Source organism: Castor canadensis, chromosome 16 (assembly GCF_047511655.1).
Source record: "Castor canadensis chromosome 16, mCasCan1.hap1v2, whole genome shotgun sequence".
Taxonomy (NCBI): domain Eukaryota; kingdom Metazoa; phylum Chordata; class Mammalia; order Rodentia; family Castoridae; genus Castor; species Castor canadensis.
Genome location: NC_133401.1, coordinates 67922241 through 67941870, shown reverse-complemented (window position 1 = coordinate 67941870; position 19630 = coordinate 67922241). Strand labels below are relative to the sequence as shown.

Below are 19630 nucleotides of genomic sequence, written 5' to 3'. Positions count from 1 at the left end.
TTTCTGACCCTGCAGGAAAGTCATACAAATGGAATCATACACAGGTTTAGTATCCCTTATCTGAAATGCTTGGAACTGGAAGTGCTGTGAATTTTAGATTTTTTAAAGTTTTTTAATATTTACATGTACATCATGAGATATCTTGGAGATGGGATCAGGTCTTAACATAAAGTTCACTTGTGTCTCCTGTACACCTTACAGACATAGCCGAAGGGTCATTTTATACAATGTTTTACTGTGCCTTCATTTTGACTGCTACCCTACCCTCATGTGTAAGGAGTGGGATTTCAGCTTGTGGCATCATATTGGTGCTCAAGGTTTCAGGGTTTGGAGCATTTCAGATTTTGGATGTTGGGGTTCAGGTTGCTCAACCTGTAGTGTGTAGACTTTTGGGTCTGGCTTCCTTCATTTAGCATAGTGTATCTGAGATGCATCTTCATGCTGTGTCGTAGTGGTTTGCTCCTTTTTATTCCTGATTACTTGCATGCTGTGCCCAGCTTGCTTATTCACTGCCCAGGTGAGGAACGTTTGGATTCATTTCCATTTGGGGTGTTTTCAAATATAGCCACTCTAACTATTTGTGTTGGCAATAATGGCGCCGATAGGTTTCAGTTCTTACTGCACCCTTAAGCTTCTGTTTTCCAGGGTCACGGTCCTGCCTCCCAGGGTCACAGTCCTGCCTCAAGTCTAGCTTGAATCCTCCTTCTGCCCCAACCTCCAATCAGCATGAACCATAAGATCCTAACCAATCAGATCATGCTGAGTCCCACTGAGGGGTATTTAAGCCCCTGCCCCTCTCTCTCTCCCTCTTTTGGCTCTCTCTGCTCTCTCCCTCTCCCACCCGACAATAAAGAATCTCTTGGCCAGATCACTCCTCTCCACGTGGTCACTTTTGGGGTCTATAGTTCCTTACATTTGGTGCCATGACTCGGAGCGGAGCTCCCCACTAATCTTGGTGGGACCCTGATTCTGACTCACCCCACGACCACCCTGAGGACGTGACTGGCCAGGACTCATCCTCCCAATCGCCCTGCTTGCATCCAACACCGGACATTCTTTGGTGAGTCCACACACCCCTATTGGGCTCCCATTGCAGTATCTCCCTTCGGTGTCTCTGGGGTTTCAACATTTCCCCTTTCTGATCATCCCTGGGACTCAGACAGTGGGGAAAGATCTCTCTATCTGCCACGGGCTTGGGTCTATTCTTGTCGTCCTTGGCCCTCGCAGGCCGCCCTCCAAGAAAAGCCTAGCGCCGGGTGACCCATAGCCTCCACAGGCCTTTCTGGCCTGCAAACCACCTGAACTCAGTGACGGCTGGGTCATGTGCGCTTTGCGTTTTCTTGGATATTTGTGCTGTGCAAGGATGCTTCACAGTACATAATATCCTCCTCTCCCATTCTGGGACCAGGTCCCTCATAATGGGTGCCTCTACATCTTCTCTGCCATCTGACTCCCCACTGAGATGCCTCCTCAATAATTTAGACACTTTGGGTTTGACCCCAGATATAAAACCAAAAATTTAATTGCTTTTGCACTCAAATCTGGCCCACTTATCCTTTAGACAACCAAAATCACTGGCCCCTTTTTGGGTCTTTAAATCCCAACCTTTTACAGGACATATAACTACTGTGAGCGATCGGGACGATGGGGAGAGATTCCATTATGTCCAAGTCTTTTCATACCTCCGTCTAAATCTGTCTCTCTGACTTCAAATCCTCCCTCTGTACTTTCTGTTCCCCTGCACAGATTCTATCAGCCTGTAAACCAGTTTCTAAATCAGCCAATTCCTCTCCAAACCTCCTCCTTCCCCATGTAAACAGACCATACCTATCTCCTCCTATCTTCCTGAAAAACTTTCCCTGTCCTGGAGTTAAGCAAGCCACTCCTTGCCAATTCTGACCTCGAGGCGATTCCAGCTCTGAGAGAGCTCATGCTTTATTCGGTGACCGGAGAATGGAGGTTTTCTTTCCTGAAAGCCTGCCAGTACCAATCAATGGGAGCAACCTGGAGACACAGGTGATGGCTAATCCCTTAAGCGTGTATCATGCCTCCAGGCTCTGCCTTCCCCTCCCTTACCTAAGATGTCAGCTCACCTTTTCTGCCTCCTCCAGGGTCTCACCACGTGTCCTCTGTCTCTGTCTGCCTTCCCCTCCCTGGGCTTACTGGGACCCTGCCTCCCATGAAAAACCTGTAGCATGGTACCTTATGACTTAAGTTATTCCAACTAGTTTGCCAGGCCTCTCAGTCTAACATAACTTTAAGTCAGCTGCTTTACAAAAGCACTTGCAAAAACCTGCAGCTGCCACGCTCATGCTCTAACTCCACCCCCAAAAGGGGAGGAGGGAAAGCAAACAGACGCACCTGTGCACAGGATGCTGACTCCTGGACACAGCAAAAATGCCTGCCATAGCTAAGAAAATCCATAGAGAGGACCCAGCAAATCCTGGGCCACCAGCCACATGTGGCGATGGCTGTGGCCCACCGCCACTTCCCCTAGAATAAACGCGCGCAGAGTACACAGGAAGGGGGAGGGGTGACAGGCCGCAAGTTCAGGCCTAGGCAGTCAGGGTCATTTGTCCCAGGTGTGTGTGGAGGGAGTGGCGCCTTGCACAAGTCCTGCTCTTAGCCCCACCTCACACCTCAGGGCATCAGACCCTTGTAAGTCAATTGTTAGCTCAAGGTTATAGTTCCAGAAATAACAAAATAGACATTACTGTGGTCTCTAAATTTCTCATTTAGAATTTTCTATACCTTTGGCCTCAGCATAAATTTTTCCCTCCAAATATTGACACTAGTTGTCCCGTATGGCACTGTTATTGGCCTGAAATGCCCTCTGAATGCCCTCCTCTAACTTTACAAATGACTTATTTCTTTGTTAAAAAGGTAGCCTTTATTAAAGAGGCTGCCTGCTGTTAGCTAAAAGACAGGATCCTAACGTTTTGTTCTTTCTAGATGGGACCTGCACCTTCCAGTCTTTGGCTGGTAGATGTTGGAAGCTTTGTACTGAGGTCGGCCTCAGTATGCCTTGGGTGACCAAGAGTAGTGGCTTTCACAGGGCTCCTTAAATTATAATAGACCTTTTCTATAAAAGTAAAAAAGGTAAACTGAGGTCCCCTGTACAAATTTCTCTCATTAGAAAAGCAATGGGTTCTGGCCCAGGCCACTCAGGTTGGAAATGATTATATGGCTCAAGCAGTAGAGTGCCGCTTTACAAGCAGAAAGTCTGAGTTCAAGCCCAGTACAGCCAAAGTAAGAAATAATAATATTTGGGGCCATGGAAGTAGCTCAATGGGAGAATGTCTGCCCAGCATGTGCAAAGCCCTGGGTTCAATTCCCCAGCATTACTTAAAAAAAATGGTAAAGAAGATAAGTGGCATTAATGTCACTTCAGCCATCTCATAGTGGAAAAACATAGTTTAACCTAGACCAGATCCCTCATTCTCCAAGCGAGGAAACTGAGGCCCAGAACAGTTCAGAGACTTGCTCTCCAGAGTGTCAGGTGTCAATGTAAAATAACAACTTTACTTTACAGCAACAACCTATCAGAAAGCATACCACAGTGGACTCAAAGTCACAGGTGAGAGAGGTTCTCCTCAAAGATAAATTTCTAACAGTCAGTCCCAGATATTTGTAAAAAATTCGAACTGTGACTGAAGGGAAAAGTCATTGAGCCAAGTAATACAGTTAGCCATGTCTGTATTTATGGGTACATCTGTATGTCCAGGACCTTACTAACAGGAGAGAAAAAGATGGCCTCATGCTGCTCTCAGAGAGGGTCCCACCCGACTGGAGCCTGTATCCTGAACTTGCTTCCGTGGTGGACAGGAGGGGCATATCTGCAGAGAATGCCTAAGGGGGGACAGCCTGGGAGACAGCCCCACCCCCAACCGGGACCCTGCCCTCTGCAAGGGTAACCACTGGAGGTCTAAGTGCCCCCATCACCAGATGGAAGGCGAGGTGCCTCCTCCTATGGATTGATGGGTCCAAGCCTCCTGTCCACACTCCACTTCTTGGCATCAGTATTGAGGAGCCATAATGGCAGGAAAAAAAGGCCATTTTCCTCCTAGACAGTGGAGTCCGTTTCTCTATTTACCTTTTTCTCCTGGTCCCCGGTCCAATGACAAAAGTTATCATTCAGAGCAAATCTGGCTAGCCCCTAGAGCGCTAGTTTACCTGGCCTCTGGTCTGCTCTTGGGGAGACCTCCTCTTCTGTCACTCTTTCCCCATAGTACCTGAAACTCCAGTGTCCCTGCTGGACAGGCTTTAGTATCTCAATTAAAGTTCAAATTCTCCTCCCCCCAGGCAGCTATCTCTGCTGCCCCCTCCTTCAGGAACAGAGAAGATTCCACAGTGGACTGGTGAGATGAGTGTAGGGTGAGCCAGGACGGCCCTCCCTATTCAAATAAAACTCAAAAATCCCTCACAGTTTCCACACCCAAAACAATATCCCCTCAATCCTGAGGGATGATGAGGCCTTATGGCTATCATAAATTCCTTAAAACAGTAAGGGCTACTAATTAGTTGCTCCAGCCCCTATAATAAATTTAAAATTCTTATAAAAGTTAATTTAAAAATACAAGTTACAAAGTAAACAACTGGAAAGGATATAGATAGGTAATAAATGTATTTTTTGAGAAGTTAAAGGGAAAAGGAATGGTGTTTTGAATGAGAAGGGATTTTGTAAAGAAGGGTTTGTCCTAAAGATTGTTTCAAATAGGAAAGATAAGGACAAACCATCAAAGGGTTTAATATGTTGTATGAAGGTCTGAGTAAGTTTGAAAAGCATATAATAAAAAACTTCGGTGTGTGATAAAGTTAAAGTTGAATATAATCTAAGAGTTGCCTAAAAGATTTTTAGGGTCATATCAAACTAAAATAAAATTCTCTATGTCTATGAAATAACAAGGTTATCTTAATATTGTTCTGCTCTGAGTAACATCTACAAAAACCCATTACAGAGAAAGATTTTATCAAAGAAATTATTTGTGTTTTCTGCTGATCTTGTCAAGCTTTCAAGTACTACTAAATCAGAGTTCATTTACATATTTGCTTATGTGTCTTAAATGACCACCTTGTAACAGTGTTATGTTATACTTTATCTAAATATGGTACAAATATTTAAAAGGTTAAAAGTGTCAGTTTATATAAAATAATGAGCTAAAGCTTTCTTTTATCCAAGAGTGTTGCATTTAAATCCTGACAGCCCCTGCCTCCCACAGTTCACCTACCTAGGTGTGGCCTTAAAGGGACTCACTCCCTGAGTCATAAATGCAGCAACCCAATCTTGCATTTCCCAACCCCCATACCATAAGACAGCTTACAGCTTTCCTGGCAGTTATAAAATTTTGCAGAATTTAGATTCCTAGGTATGTAGTCCCTGAGCAGTCACCTTTTTATGCTCCTCCTAATATTCCTATTTGGGTCTTAGATAATATGTGGCCATCCATTTCTCTTAGAAAAACTTGCCTCCAACAGACTCCACTCTCAAGAAACAATTAGAAAATGGAGAAGGGAAGTGGAGGACTCTTGAAATTGTCTAGGGAACAACATTTCACAGTGGTTCTCCTGGCCAATGCCCATCCTAATGCCTATGTTCTTGCTCTCCTATTCTTAAGCTTCCTCTCTTGTATCATACTACATGTCTGCTCTTGCTGATCAAAAATTTAACCAGTTGGACCTCCAGGGATACCAACCTCTCCAAAACTCAAGGATAGTGGTTGATACCCACCATGCAGAGGTCGGAGGATTGGCTCGAGACTCTTTATGACCTGTGGCTGCAAGGGACCTACATCAACTTCAGGGAAGAGGAAGTCTTCATTTTCGGAGCCTGGGTGTACGCCATCATGGGGCTCACCACCCCAACATTGTTTGCCACTAACCCTCCCTTCCCCTACGCTGCCCCTTGCCAGCTTGAAGAAGCCAGAGCGAACACAACGCCCCCCTTCCTTAACAAACAAAAAAGGGAGGAATGTTGGCAATAATGGCGCTGATAGGTTTCAGTTCTTACTGCATCCTTAAGCTCCTGTTTTCCAGGGTCACGGTCCTGCCTCCCAGGGTCACAGTCCTGCCTCAAGTCTAGCTTGAATCCTCCTTCTGCCCCAACCTCCAATCAGCATGAACCATAAGATCCTAACCAAACAGATCATGCTGAGTCCCACTGAGGGGTATTTAAGCCTCTGCCCCTCTCTCTCTCCCTCTTTTGGCTCTCTCTGCTCTCTCCCTCTCCCACCCAGCAATAAAGAATCTCTTGGCCAGATCACTCCTCTCCACGTGGTCACTTTTGGGGCCTATATTTCCTTACAATTTGCATGTAAGTTTTTGTGATTTGAGTGTAAGTTTTAGTTCACTTGGATAAATATTTGCTTCTAGAATAACCTTCCTTGTGCCACACTCCATTCCTGAGTGGGTAGGATTCTATTCTTAGTGTACCTCACAAATTTACCATTTACTTTAGATACTGTGAATAATGTGCAACCCAGAGATGTGTTATAACTGTCATAAAAACATAAATGTATTTAGTTGCCAATGTCTATATAAAACAATCTTTTTTTGGTAATATTGAATGTGACTTTTTGTTTGATTCTTTTTGGCAGTAAGGTACTGCAGTCATGTCATCACAAACCATCTAATATTTACGTATGTCATATTTTTATTACAGTTGTAAATTATGAATATCCTTGAATTTCTACAAATCTACAACTACTAGTGGAAGAGGCGAGGGCAATAATGGTGCATGACTCTGAGCATGGCACTTCTACACTCCATGAAAAGCACTCTTCCTAATTTCTAGAATTTTTAAATAACAGTTCTCTAAGTCTGACATACTAATATTCACTCAAGCAATATCGTTTATTTTAATTTGCATATATTTTCATTATCTTTAAGGTGTTGAGTCTGATAGACTGTTTTGCAATAATGAAACTAAAAGATTTATTTTTTCTAATCAAGGTTGCATAATAGCTATTATGTAGGGGAGCATCTAATGTGACTTCAGGATTTTTTATGCCTCTTACCAATATAATCCTTACATAGAAATTTTAATTTTGTAAAGCATTGTATAGTAATTGTAACATTAAGTTCTTGTTCTCAAATTAAAATATCTATTGATTTCAATGTTCTGTGTGAAATCTTGCTTCTCTGAAATGTTAGAGACAAGGTTTGTCTTCTTTTTACAATTTGTAATTTTCACTGTTTTATTCCTGTAAAAAAAAAAGACTCATTTGTAAACAATCATTTGATCTGTGCTAACTCATGAATTTGGTTTTCCAATAAAGTTAATTAAAAGCTTACAAACAGTGACTGCAAGTCTTTTTTTTTCTTTCTGTTTTTGAGTTGGGGTCTTATTGTTTAGCCCAGGCTGGCCTGAAATTCTAGATCCTTCTGCCTCAGCCTCCAGAATGCTAGGATTGCAGGCATGCACCATCAGGTGCACCCCTGAAGACCTTTTTAAGCTACAGATTGCTAGGCCAGACCTTTGGAGTTTTTGATTCAGGTTCTGGGTTGAGGTCTGAAAATTTGCATTTCTAGCAAATTTTCAGGTCCAGGAACTTGACTGAGTATTGCCTCAGTGTATCATCTGCTCAGCCTCCACTTAGCCAAAGGAGTTATTCTACCCTTTGGATACAAGATTCAAAACAAATTTATCCTGGACCCTCCCTCTCCTGGGAGGTGGGTGCTCTAGCTGGCATTCATCTTGGAGGCCCTGGGGACAGGTCCAGAGGTCTGGCTGGCAAGTCTGTCTTGTCAAATGTTTCAGCTGGTCCTGAAAACCCAGGACCTTTTTACACAGCTGGCAGGATCAAGTTTTTCTAGGCAGCCAATCCCCCACCACATGCTGTACCTCAACCCATTTTCCCCTTTGGACCACAATGAAAGCCTCTGAGGCTGGTGGGAGCTTGTCTAGGCCAGACATAGAACAAGACCCCATCTCAAAACCAATTGAGAAGGACTGGCAGAGTGGCTGAAGTGGGAGAGGAAATTCCCTTCTCTTGCTCCTCCTTCCTCTTCTATTTGTTTGGTATTTAGATGCAATAGAAGGTTCTAGCTCATCTATCTTGTACTGCAAGTTGTGCATGGAGGATGACAGCAATTAGAAAGGAAACTTGGCCCCTCTTGTGGGAAGAGATTACCACAACTAGAACTTTTGTGGAAGGGAGAAAATTTCTATCTTGTTTAAGCTGTTTTAAATTTAAAATCTTGCAAAAGCAGCTGTGCCAATACATGCACAAATTTAGCAGGTATAAACATGTTAGAATCACAAAGTAAATGGATAAGACTCACTCCATGATCAGGTTAGAGTGAGGCTAAAACAAAACAAAACAAACACAGTCACACTCAGTTGTCATATGTGGTCTGTATTTGTACTCAAAACAAGCTACCAGAATTGAATGGGTGCAACAGACCATACAAAGAGCAAAACATTTACTACCCGACCCTTACAGAAAAAGTTTGGTGACACTTGTATTAGGTCATAAAGCTAGTTTTAGCAAATAGCAAAGAATAGCTTTTATACTATTTCTCTTATTTTGTATCAACTCAAAGAGATAGACAAAATATCCCCATTACATTTGGAAGTGTGTCTAAAGAATTGATATGAAAAATAAAACTATAAAATATTTGGAAATTAGGGCTGGAAGGTACAGTACTTACCTAGTTTGCAGGAAGTCCTAGGTTTCTCCTTTAGCACCACACACACAAAAATGAAGTGAAAGACATTGGAACATATGTAACAAATTTTATGGGAATCAGCTACAGCAGTAACTAGAGAGACATGTATATTGTTGAGGAAAAAATTAAAATATTTTAATATATTCAAAAAAGGGAAGGCTAAAAATTAATAAGCTGAGCATCCATCTGAAAACTGAGGAAGAGAAGTCAGGTGTGCTGATACATGCCTATAATCCCAGCAACATGGGAGACAGAGATTCAGAGGATCTGGGTTTGAGGCTAGTCCAAGCACAATGTTATTGATATGCCATATCAATCAACAAGCAGGACATGGTGCTGTACACCTGTGACCCCAAGTATGCAGGAGACATAAACAAGAGAATGGTGACGTTAGTCAGCAGTAGATAACTGATACGGGAGATATAGAACTATCAGTTTGTAACTTCTCAAATAGACATTGGACATTTACATGTTTTTAGAAAACTACCCAGTTTTGAAATTTCACATTTACTTGAGAAGAGTTGCTTGTAGTAATCTTCATAGTTTTTACACACACTTTTTAAATTCCTTGTGTTGTGATGCCTTTTTTCCAAAACAAAGTGTCTGAAAACAGCACCTATCTGTGCTTGTGATTCTGTGGTTGGTAGCACAGGCAGGCAGACCTGGGCAGCTCTGCTGGTCTCACCTGAGTCTTTGGGCAGTGACAGCCATCTGATGGCACAGCCTCCTTCACATGTCTGGCAATGAAGATGGCTGTCAGCTGAGTCACATCTGTGTCAGGTCACCTCAGCCTTCTATTGGCACAAGGTTTTCCAGTAAGCAGCAGAACAGAGCCCAGTGCATAAATGCTTTTCAAGCCTCTGCTTGTGTCACATTAGTTAATGTCTCATTGGCCAAATCACAACAGATATTGACCAAAACAACTTACTGGATCAACGAGAGAGTGGTGACAACAGGTGAGGACAGGGACAAGGATTCATGGACGAGGGGCACTGTTATTAGAACAGCTAACCCAGAGTGTGTTGCGATCATAAAACCCAACCCTTGCTAAGTTATCAAACTAACAATAAAGAAGAAAACGCAAATACTATGTCAATAATGCCAATACATAAAGCATTTGATAACTTTTTTTCAGGGACTGGGGTTTGAACTTAGGGTTTTGCACTTGCAAAGCAAGTGCTCTACCACTTGAGCCACACCTCCAGTCCATTTTGCTCTGGTTATTTTGGAAATGGGGGTCTGGCAAACTATTTGCCTTGTCTGTCCTCAAACTGCAATCCCTCTGATCTCAGCTTCCACAAGTACCAGCCAGCGTTTGAGTAAATTTTAATATCACTCATAAAATCTTTACCAACTCAGTAATTTCTTGAGCCTGATAAAGGGTATCTATCAAATACCTATAACAAACAGTATCCTTACTGAAGTGTTTGAGGCATTGCTACTAAAATCAGACAGGAGAGAACTCTGCATCCTATCGCCGGTAACATTCTACCTTGAACACCATTGTAAGATGAGAAAAACAAATAAAAACAATGGAGGAGGAATTGTACTTTTATGTGCAGGGTCACATGACTGTATGGAATTCAAGGATGTCTGCAGGTACACTAATCTAAGAACTCAGTAAGCTTTCTGGATGAAAGGTCAATAAACCCATGGGAAAGAAGGAACGACTTAAGAATTATATCCAAGGAGGATGTGGCTTGGTGGAGGAGCACTTGCCTAGCATGTGGGAAGCACCCTGGGTTAAATCCCCAGCATTGCAAAGTCAAAACAGAACAAAAGCCAAAAATGACGATATCCAGGAGGGAAGAAGGCACCCAGCACTTTAGGCAGGTGTGTGGTTTATCCCCTTCTCCCAAAAATGTTAAGTGAAAAGAAGAAGGCGGAGGAGTTGGGGCACCTGTAATCCAGTAATCCCAGCACTTCCGAGGCTCAGGAAGGAAGATCAAGCATCAAGTCCAGGCTGGTGGAGTGGCTCAAGTGGTAGAGTACCTGCCTAGCAAGCTTAAGGCTCTGAGTAGCACCCAAAACAACAATAATAAAATAACAAAAGAGCAAGTTCAAAGTCAGCTGGGGCTACACACTAAGACTTCCTCCAGGAAACCTCCCTGCACCTCCCAAGAAGAAGAACAGCAGCAACAAACAATCTGTGGCAAACAAGTAAAATCTCATCTGTTAAATCTGGATGGGGTATGCAAGTGTGTCTGCTACATTGTTTTCTTTCAAAGAAAGTCTTTAGCCCTTCCACCTTGTGAGGAAACAGTAACAAGGTAGCAGTTAGAGGGAGAAAGCAAAAACAAGCTGTCTGACGCTGAAGCTCCTGGAGGCTTGATCAAGCACTTGCCAACCTGCACTACTGTGAGAAATAATTCTGTTGGCTACAAATGACCCTGTCTAAAGTATTTTGTTAGGGCAGCATCAAGGAGCTGACCCACCCATATATGCCCCCATTTCTGACTCCTTTCTTTGGCTATAATTCTTGGCTGATGGTTTTGTCCTTCATCACTTTAAATATACCAACCCACTGCCTTCTGAGTTCTAAGGCTACTTTGTCTCTCTCTCACTCCCTCTCCCCATTACACGTTAATAACATCATACCATGCTCTATGGTGTCTGAAGGAGCAGAGGTTTTTGTTATACTAGCATGTTGAGGGGAGACGCTACCATCCTTTAGACTCAATCACTCCAGGTTTAAAGACAAAGGAATTGAATACCCTGAGTGTAGATAGGGTGAGGTCTTTAAAAGCCAAAAGTAACCACAGATTTTTAGACTCCAAATGAAGAGGCCATTGAATAATCCACTGGCTTCAATTTCTCAGTCTCCATTACCCATCCAAGCAAAAAACTGTTAAAGTTCATTACTTTTTGTTTTTATTTCTTTTTTTTTTAAAAGTTGTAATGGTCTATGGACCAATGAGACTAGCACTGTGGCTTGTGCCAGCTGTGATTGGTCCATTTGTCCTCTGACCTCACTGAGGGGCCATTGTGAGTAATTCCAACTGCCATCCAGCAGGTATATAAGGAGTTGGCCTGGGCTGGACTTTTGTCCATTTAGCGCAGGAAGCTCTTGGTTGGTGACGCACTGGACTACCACAAAACTTGGTTTATGGTGTTTTGGATTTTGGTTTTCGGTCTTTGATTTTTGTTTTCTGTTTTTGCTTATATTTTTCATCTTTACTTTTTGACTTTTTAAAATTGTTTTTTTACTTTGTTTCTTTTTATGTTACTTTTTTTTTAACTCAGCATTGTTTTTTTTTATTCTTGATTATTTAATTTCTTTTTTTCTTTTTGGATTTTTAATTTGTTTCTTGTTTTACATTCAGTGACAATGCCTCAAGCATTGTGTCCCAGCAGGGATCAGGAGCTGACATCACGGCACCCTCTCAGTGCCAGCTCCACTCATGCAGAGATCTTTAAGTCTCAGTATAGGGTCATAGGCGAAGGCTGTTTTGGCTGTGTGAAGCTTGCCTACCACCGCCTCACAGGGACCCCGGTGGCGGTGAAAGTGCAGCAGAAGGGAAGGAGAGACCCTGTCATTGCATCTGAAGTATCGATAATGAAGACACTGTACCACCCCAACATCATCAGACTGTTTCAGGTGATGGAAACAGTGGACCATGTCTACCTGGTCATGGAACATGTCAACGGACAGCAGCTCCGACAGCACATCATAGAGGCCCAACGCCTGTGTGAGGAGGAGGCCCGTGGCATTTTCAAGCAGTTAGTGTGTGCAGTCAAATACTGTCACGATGGAGGCATTGTGCACAGAGACCTGAAAGCTGACAACATCCTGCTAGATGCCCAAGGCAAAGCGAAGGTCACTGACTTTGGCCTTAGCACCAGGTACTCCTTTGGGCAGAGCCTGACAGATTGGTGTGGTGCTTTTAGATACTGGGCACTTGAACTCTTCCTGCGCCTACCCTATGATGGCCGAAAGGTGGACGTCTGGAGCCTAGGTATTGTCCTCTACTATATGGTGACGGGAGCCTTGCCCTTTACAGGGGAGACTGTTTTGCAGGTGCGGTGGGCAGTCCTGAAATTAAGGTATGACATACCCAGATACCTTTCTATGGGCGTGAGAAATGTCATAGTTCAGATGCTCACGAAAAACCCTAGTGAGAGGCCCTCTCTAGACCACATTGTGGGGCACCCTTGGCTAAGGCAAGGGGAGGAAGGGTCACCTAGTCCTGCTGTTGAGACTCTGCCCAAACGCCTGGACCCTGCAATTCTGGCAGCCATGTGTGACCTGGGTTATTATCCAGGTGATATATATCAGTCTCTACTACAGAGAAAATTTGATGAGGCGATGGCCACCTACCTCCTCTTGAGAGAACAGGTGTGCCAGAGGATTAGATTCAATGCCTGCATTAAGCCTCCAGTGTGCCCAGAGATTGTGCCTACCCCATCCCGCAGACCCTTCCACCTTCGCTCCTCCACTAAGGAGGAGAGCCAGTGCACCTGCCCTTCTTCCAACTTCACCTTGTCCTCTGAAGATGAGAAGGCAGGACACAGGGGCAGAAGAAGATCCAGCATGCCTAACATTGCCATCTCCATCCTGCCAAGGAGGATCCCCACCACAGGCGTAATCCCCCAGCCTGGTCCTGAGGCTGTCACACCCCCCAGGAATGTGGAGAGTGGTATGTTCTGTGAGGGCATGTCCTCCAAAGAACATGCCTTTACTGGTGGGCAACCCCATGATGGGGTCGCAACCTCTATCAGCGACAATATCCCAGACTGGAAGAGGGTGAGAAGGAGGATTGTGAACGCTATTTTAAGTCTGTGTTGCTGTGTGTGGGGCCAAAATTCACAGCCTCAGTTCCACAACACAGTAGCTCCAAACAAATCTACTGACAGCTGAGAAAAACAAAGTAAAAATGGAAAGTCAGAAAACCCTGTGCCCTGTGGATCCTGAAACCATGGTGCAGGGGTTTGACAGGGTGTAGACTCAACCAACTGCAGGAAGGATCCAAGCAGGACTTCCAAGCTACTGTAGGCCCAGCAATCCCAGCAAAGGCCTCTGTCCAGCACAGGAGTGAGGTGTGCAAGCCATCCTTCCATGTAGTGGCAAATTGTCATGGGCCTTTCCCCACAGGATTCCAGTCAAGTATCTGCCACTAATAAGGCCTTCCAACACATCCTTTGCAGAGTGGGGTGGTGAGCTGCAAGGTCACCTGAAGCTACCCAGAGAGGAGAAATCCCTTCCAAATCCCTGGGAGAATCCTCAGAGACTGTTTTTGTTTTTTTTTCTGGCATTCATGTATTCTATGACTATGTTGGTAGTAAGGCTGACTGTCACCTAGAATGGCATCATTATTGTGGAATAATGATTGTTAAGGGAAGCCAAAATGGAAATATTGATGTGGGAGCCTCAAGACTCTCAGACACCCTCAGCACTGGGTCTACTGTGCCTGAGTCAGTGATCCCTCTGTGAGCTCGTGCTGTTCCAGGTTCTGCAGCAGTGAGCAAAACACAGCACTTGCCTTCAGGTAGCTTGCATTCCAGTTGGTGACAATAAAATTGTCATTTAGCAAGCAAAGTACTTATAAGTACAAAGGAGAAACGGCAGAGAAAGAAATAGTGACTGCTGGCATGTCCGACAGAAGAGACATGGATGCCTCCACTAGGAATGTCTCACCTGGAACCAAAACTTGAGGAAGACTAGGAATAGACCAGGCACAAACTTTTTCAGGTGCCCTTGAGGTTTGAAATTGGCACCTAAAACAGAACTCTCCACTCTGTTCCCCAAAGTGCTGCTCCTGAAATTCAGTATTTCCAGTCCTGTGAGCTGTGTGCAGACGGTCTGGACACAAGCGCCTTCCTTTGCTTCCTGGCATCAACATAGACTGGACCTGCTCCAGCTTGCATCCCTTTCCACTTGTCAGTCAGGATGCCAGTACTCTTCACCTCCCAGTGAACAGCACAGGACCTGTGGCTGTGGAGGAGAGCAGTGAGAGTCACCCGGGAAGGGGAGGAATCCAACATCCTAAATTCCCTCATCCAAGATAGCATGATGAGCTGAGTGGTGCCTCCAAAGGAGCCCATGTGCTAGTGCTCAACAGGTCTGGGCAGAGCAGGGAGCCTGTCTACCATTGATTGGGGACTTTGGAGTTTGAGTCATAGGTGGGGACCCTGGACACACCTTCCCTGCCACCAATGTGCAACTGTGGAGGAAAATCCAGTTAGATAAGATACTTAGGACAGTGAGAATCCTAAAGGTGGGGCTGAGGATGTAGCAGGCCTTGGGTTCCATCTGCATTACCAATTGAAATAGGATGTGTGGTTGCCAGAGAGGTAGGAAAATAGAGACTTCCTGTTTAATGGATACAGTTTCAATTTTCTTTGGCTATGAGCCTAGCTCAGTGGTGGAGTTCTGGCCTAGCATGCATAAGCCCTGCATGTGGTTACAACCAGTGAAGAAAAAACTTTTTAAAAAAAGAGTTGTGGAGACCTGCAGTGGTGATGGTTGCATATTGTGAATGCATGGTCATAGGCCTCGCAGCAGTGTGTCTGCCAACACAGAGTACTTCCACCATAGTGGACCTGAACATTGTAACTGAGCCAAGAATTTCCTATTGCCTAGGGATGTGGCAGTCATACTAATGGTGTAGTACAAACACATTACTCCCTTGATGCTGTCATAAACAGAGTGTGCACTAGTCATGTAAAAGGGTAGCACACACAATTATGTACAGTGCATGACAATGATATAGGACTATACTGCTGGTTTATGTGTTTATACTTCTGTAGAAGGTGCTTATACTCCATTTGCTGAAAAGCACTAACTCCTCACTGTAAAGTATTTTGGAACCTTGGGTTGGTGAAAGAATTTCTAAAGCAGCAAGTAGGAGAAAACAAAGATTAGGAGGTCATTAAAAGGGGAGATGAGGGCAGGCAACTACACAAAGGACAATAACTCACTGGGATAGAAGGGAGAATAGGTTTCATACCTCAGGTTAAGATACTTTTGATTGGCTGTCTCTCCTTTTGTACAACTTACTGATTGGTTTGAATTTCCTGCAAGGGGGAACATCTATGCAAACTAGGTTTTACTCCCTTATTCCAACTGAGCCCTCCAGTGGGCATGATCTGCTCCAAATATTCCATCTGTTCCTTAGTATTCCTTTCTCTGTTCTCTGCCATGTTTCCTTAAAATAGGGGCCTCCTTCACACACACACACACACACACACACACACACACACACAGAGAGAGAGAGAGAGAGAGAGAGAGAGAGAGAGAGAGAGAGAGAGAGAGAACAACAAAACCAATACTGGTTTTAGTGGGGAGAATGTCTTTTTTGTAACTCTCTGATCTGGGAAAAGCATGGTAGAGGTGCAGACCATAGGTACATAAAGACTCTAATTGAACATGGAGTAAAATTATATGGATGCCTGCTCCAGGTTGCTAAGGGGCATTGAAGAATCAGGCAGCAGAGGATGGAACTGATGTAGCATAATTTGTAACGTTGTGGCCTGGAGCAAGAAATTAATCTGGGTAGAACATTAATAAGCCACAGACCAACAGCAAAAGGAATAACATTTATACTACAGGGCCCAAGAAGGATAGAAGCCAAGAGAGCCTTGATCATGTATTTTCCCATGACAGCCATCCTTTGATGGCTTCTTCTCTAAGTTGAGAGCTTTGTGGGTTTGTTTATAAATGTTAGTTTGAACTTGTCCTGATTTGTTAACCCAAAAGCAACAGTCTTCCACAAGCAAAGCACAAGATCCCCCTTAGACAGCAGGAATCTTCCTGTTTTGTAACAACACTTGTGGCTACAGCCTCTAGCAGCAAAAATAGCCAGGGCTTGACAAAGAGGATCCTGACCTGTATTCTAAGACTGTTTTTCTGTGCTGACCCAGACATCATACCTTCAGTTCCACATCAAAGTGGCTCCAAAGAAAGCTACAGATTGCTGAGAAAGACAGAAAACAGAGAGCCAGAGAACCCTGTGCTCTGTGAATACTGACTCACCCAGCTGCAGGAAGGATCCCAGTAGGACCTTCAAGCTGCTGTGTGCCCAGCAAGCCCAGCAAAGACCTCTGTCCAGAGCAGGAGTGAGGTGTGCAAATTGCCATGGGCCTCTCCCAACAGGATTCCAGTCAAGTATCATCTGCCACCAAGATGGCCTTCCAATGCACACTTTGCAGAGTGGGGCGGTGAGCTGTCAGATCACCTGAAGCTGCCTGGAGAGGAGAAATCCCTTCCACAGCCATGGGGGAACCTCAGACATTGTACTATTCTAGGACTTATATTTTGTGACTGTGTTGGTATTAAGGATGACTATAACATACATTGGGTTCATTATTGCACAGTAACTACTTGTAATGAGAAACCAAAATAGAAACGTTGTGTCCCTCAAGATTCTCAGAGGCCCTCAGCATTGGCTACTGCGCCTGAGTCAGTGATCCCTCTGTGAGCGAATATTGTTCCAGGAACTGCAAGAGTGAGCAAAACACAGCACTTGCCTTCAGGTGGCTTGCATTTGAGTGGTGACAATAAGAGTTGGTCATTTAGCAAGCAAAGTACTTATGAGTGCAAAGAAGAAGAGGCAGAGAAGTGAAAAGGGAGTGCTGGCATGTCAGACAGAAGAGGCATGGATGGCTCTACTAGGAGAGTCTCAACTGGAACCAAAACCTGAGAAAAGTCTGGGAATAGATCAACAATTTTTCAAGTGCCTTTGAGGTTTGAAATCAGCATTCAGAATAGAACTCAGTACACTGTTCCCTAAAGCACTGTGCCTGCTCTTTCACATTTCCAGTCTTATGAACTGTGCACAGAAGGTATGGACACAAGTGCCTTCCTCTGCATCCTCCATTTTGCCTCCTGGCATCACCATAGTCTGGATCTGCTCCAGCTTGCACCTATCAGGCTGGGTGCTTGTTTTCTTCACCTCCCAGTGAACAGCAGGTGGACCAGTGGTGGAGGAGGATAGCAGTGAAAGCCAACTAAGGTGGGAAGAGGTCTAGTTTCCAAAATTCCCTCATTTGAGATGGCACCCACAGCCCTGTGTCCCTGGGAGGAGCCCACGTGTTTGTGCTTAGCCTGTCTGGACACAGAGTTAAGGAAGGGTCTACCATGGGATGGGGGTGAGGTGTGAGTCATTAGTGAGTAGCGACCCTGGCTGTACCTTCTATTCCACCAATCCAAGGAGAGTCCACTAGTCCACTAATATAAGGTACTTATGATATGAAAATTCTTAAGGACAGAAGGCTTGGTTGTAGCTGAGGAAGGAGCAGAGTCATAGAGTACTAGCCTACTATACATATTGCCATGAGTACCATCACCATCATAATTTACAAAAGGGAGGGAGGATGGCAACTTCCAGAGAGGTAGGGAGAAGAGAATGGGGAGTTATTGTTTAATGGGTATAAAGTTTCAGTTTTACTTTGCTGCAGGCCTAGCTCAGTGGTAGAGTTCTTGCCTAGAATGCATGAGGTCCTGTATTTGCTTGACCACTGAGAAAAAAGAAGTTTCAAAAAGAGCTGTGGAGGTGGCTGCACATTATGAATGTATGGTCATGGGCCTCATAGCAATGTGTCTGCCAACACAGACCACTGATGCTACAATGGATCCATGGATTATAATAGAGCCAAAAAATGTCCTCCTGCCCAGAGATAAGGCAGTCATCCTAAGAGTGTGGTGCAAATACATTACTTGCTTGATTCTATCATAAAATGATATACTACTACTAATTTAATAGTGTAACATGTAGAGTTTTGTGCAGTACATAATATGTGACAATGACAAAGGATTATATTCCTGGCTTACGTGTTTGCTATATTGTACTTACTGTTATTTTAGAACATACTTCTGTAAGAGGTACTACAGAAAAAGCAGTCTTTGACCAAAAAGCACTGACTCCTTACTGTCTGGAAGTTGAGAGCTGCAGAATGGTAAAAATAATTTACCAAGACAAAGAGTAGGAGAAAACAAAGATTAAGTAGGACACCCTTAAAAGGGGAGATGATGATGGGCAGCTAGCAAAGGTGCATAACTCGTGGGGATAGAGGTGAGAATAGGTTTCATACCTCTGGCTAGGCCACTTAGGTCTCCCTTTTTGTAGGCCTTACTGATTGGATACCCCTTCCATGGATTCTAGCTTGAATTTTGCACAACGGGGGACATCTCTGCAAGCTACCTCTGGTAGCAAGCCTGATCCACTCCCTACATTCCATATATTTCTGTTTATATTCATTTGTCTGCTGTATTTCCTTAAAATCAGGGCCTCCTTCACATCACCCCTGACAGAGCAACAAAACCAATCCCAGTATTAGTGGAGACAAGGCCTCAATTTTTTGTAACTGCTTCCATTTGAGAAGGGTTGTAAAGATGTCCCTGCCTATGAATTTGTTGTTCTGACAGAGAATGATGGAACAGTACATGGGGACATGGCAAGGCCTAAGAAAGACTGGTCCAGGGGTCTAAGAGGCATGGGAGGGTCAGGTGGTAAGGGATGGAACCCATATTGAGCATCATTTGTAACTTTATGGCCTGGTTGCAAGAAGAAACAAATTCAGTAAGAACATTAATAAGGCAAGGGCTGTCACCACCTGAGTGGTTTAAGAAGACACTAGACCAGAAGATTCTGGTTCTTGTGTCACCTGAACAGACAACTGGATAGAGACACAAATTGCAAAATAGTAGCAAAACTTTATTGAAAGGAAAGGAAAGAAAGACTAAGAGAAAGCACTGCAAGAGAAGACTCTGCCATGTGGCATTGAAACATTCATTTCTTTGTTTAAGTCTAATTTATAAGTTGTAAGGTGGGGAAGATCTGGGAAGTCCATAAGGAGGAGCAGAGAGAAATAGTAAAGACCAGGACTGAGATCAATGAGATTAACACCAAAAAAGGATGCAACGAATCAGTTGGTTCTTTGAAAAAATTAAGACCAACAAACCCTTAGCCAACATGACAAAATGGACAGGGGAAAAGACCCAAATTAATAAACTCAAAGATGAAAA

General features: G+C 43.9%; 1 protein-coding gene across 1 annotated transcript; it reads left to right on the top strand.

Moving 5' to 3' along the window:
• The first annotated feature begins 11995 nt into the window (after positions 1–11995).
• LOC109677059 (sperm motility kinase 2B-like) lies at positions 11996–13525 on the top strand. The gene has a single exon (XM_020153220.2). It carries the CDS (start codon positions 11996–11998, stop codon positions 13523–13525), a length of 1530 nt encoding a protein of 509 aa, XP_020008809.2.
• The last annotated feature ends 6105 nt before the right edge of the window (positions 13526–19630 follow it).

Excerpts from the sequence above, each read along its gene's own strand:
- LOC109677059 (XM_020153220.2), top strand. The coding sequence starts at position 11,996 with ATGCCTCAAGCATTGTGTCCCAGCAGGGATCAGGAGCTGACATCACGG.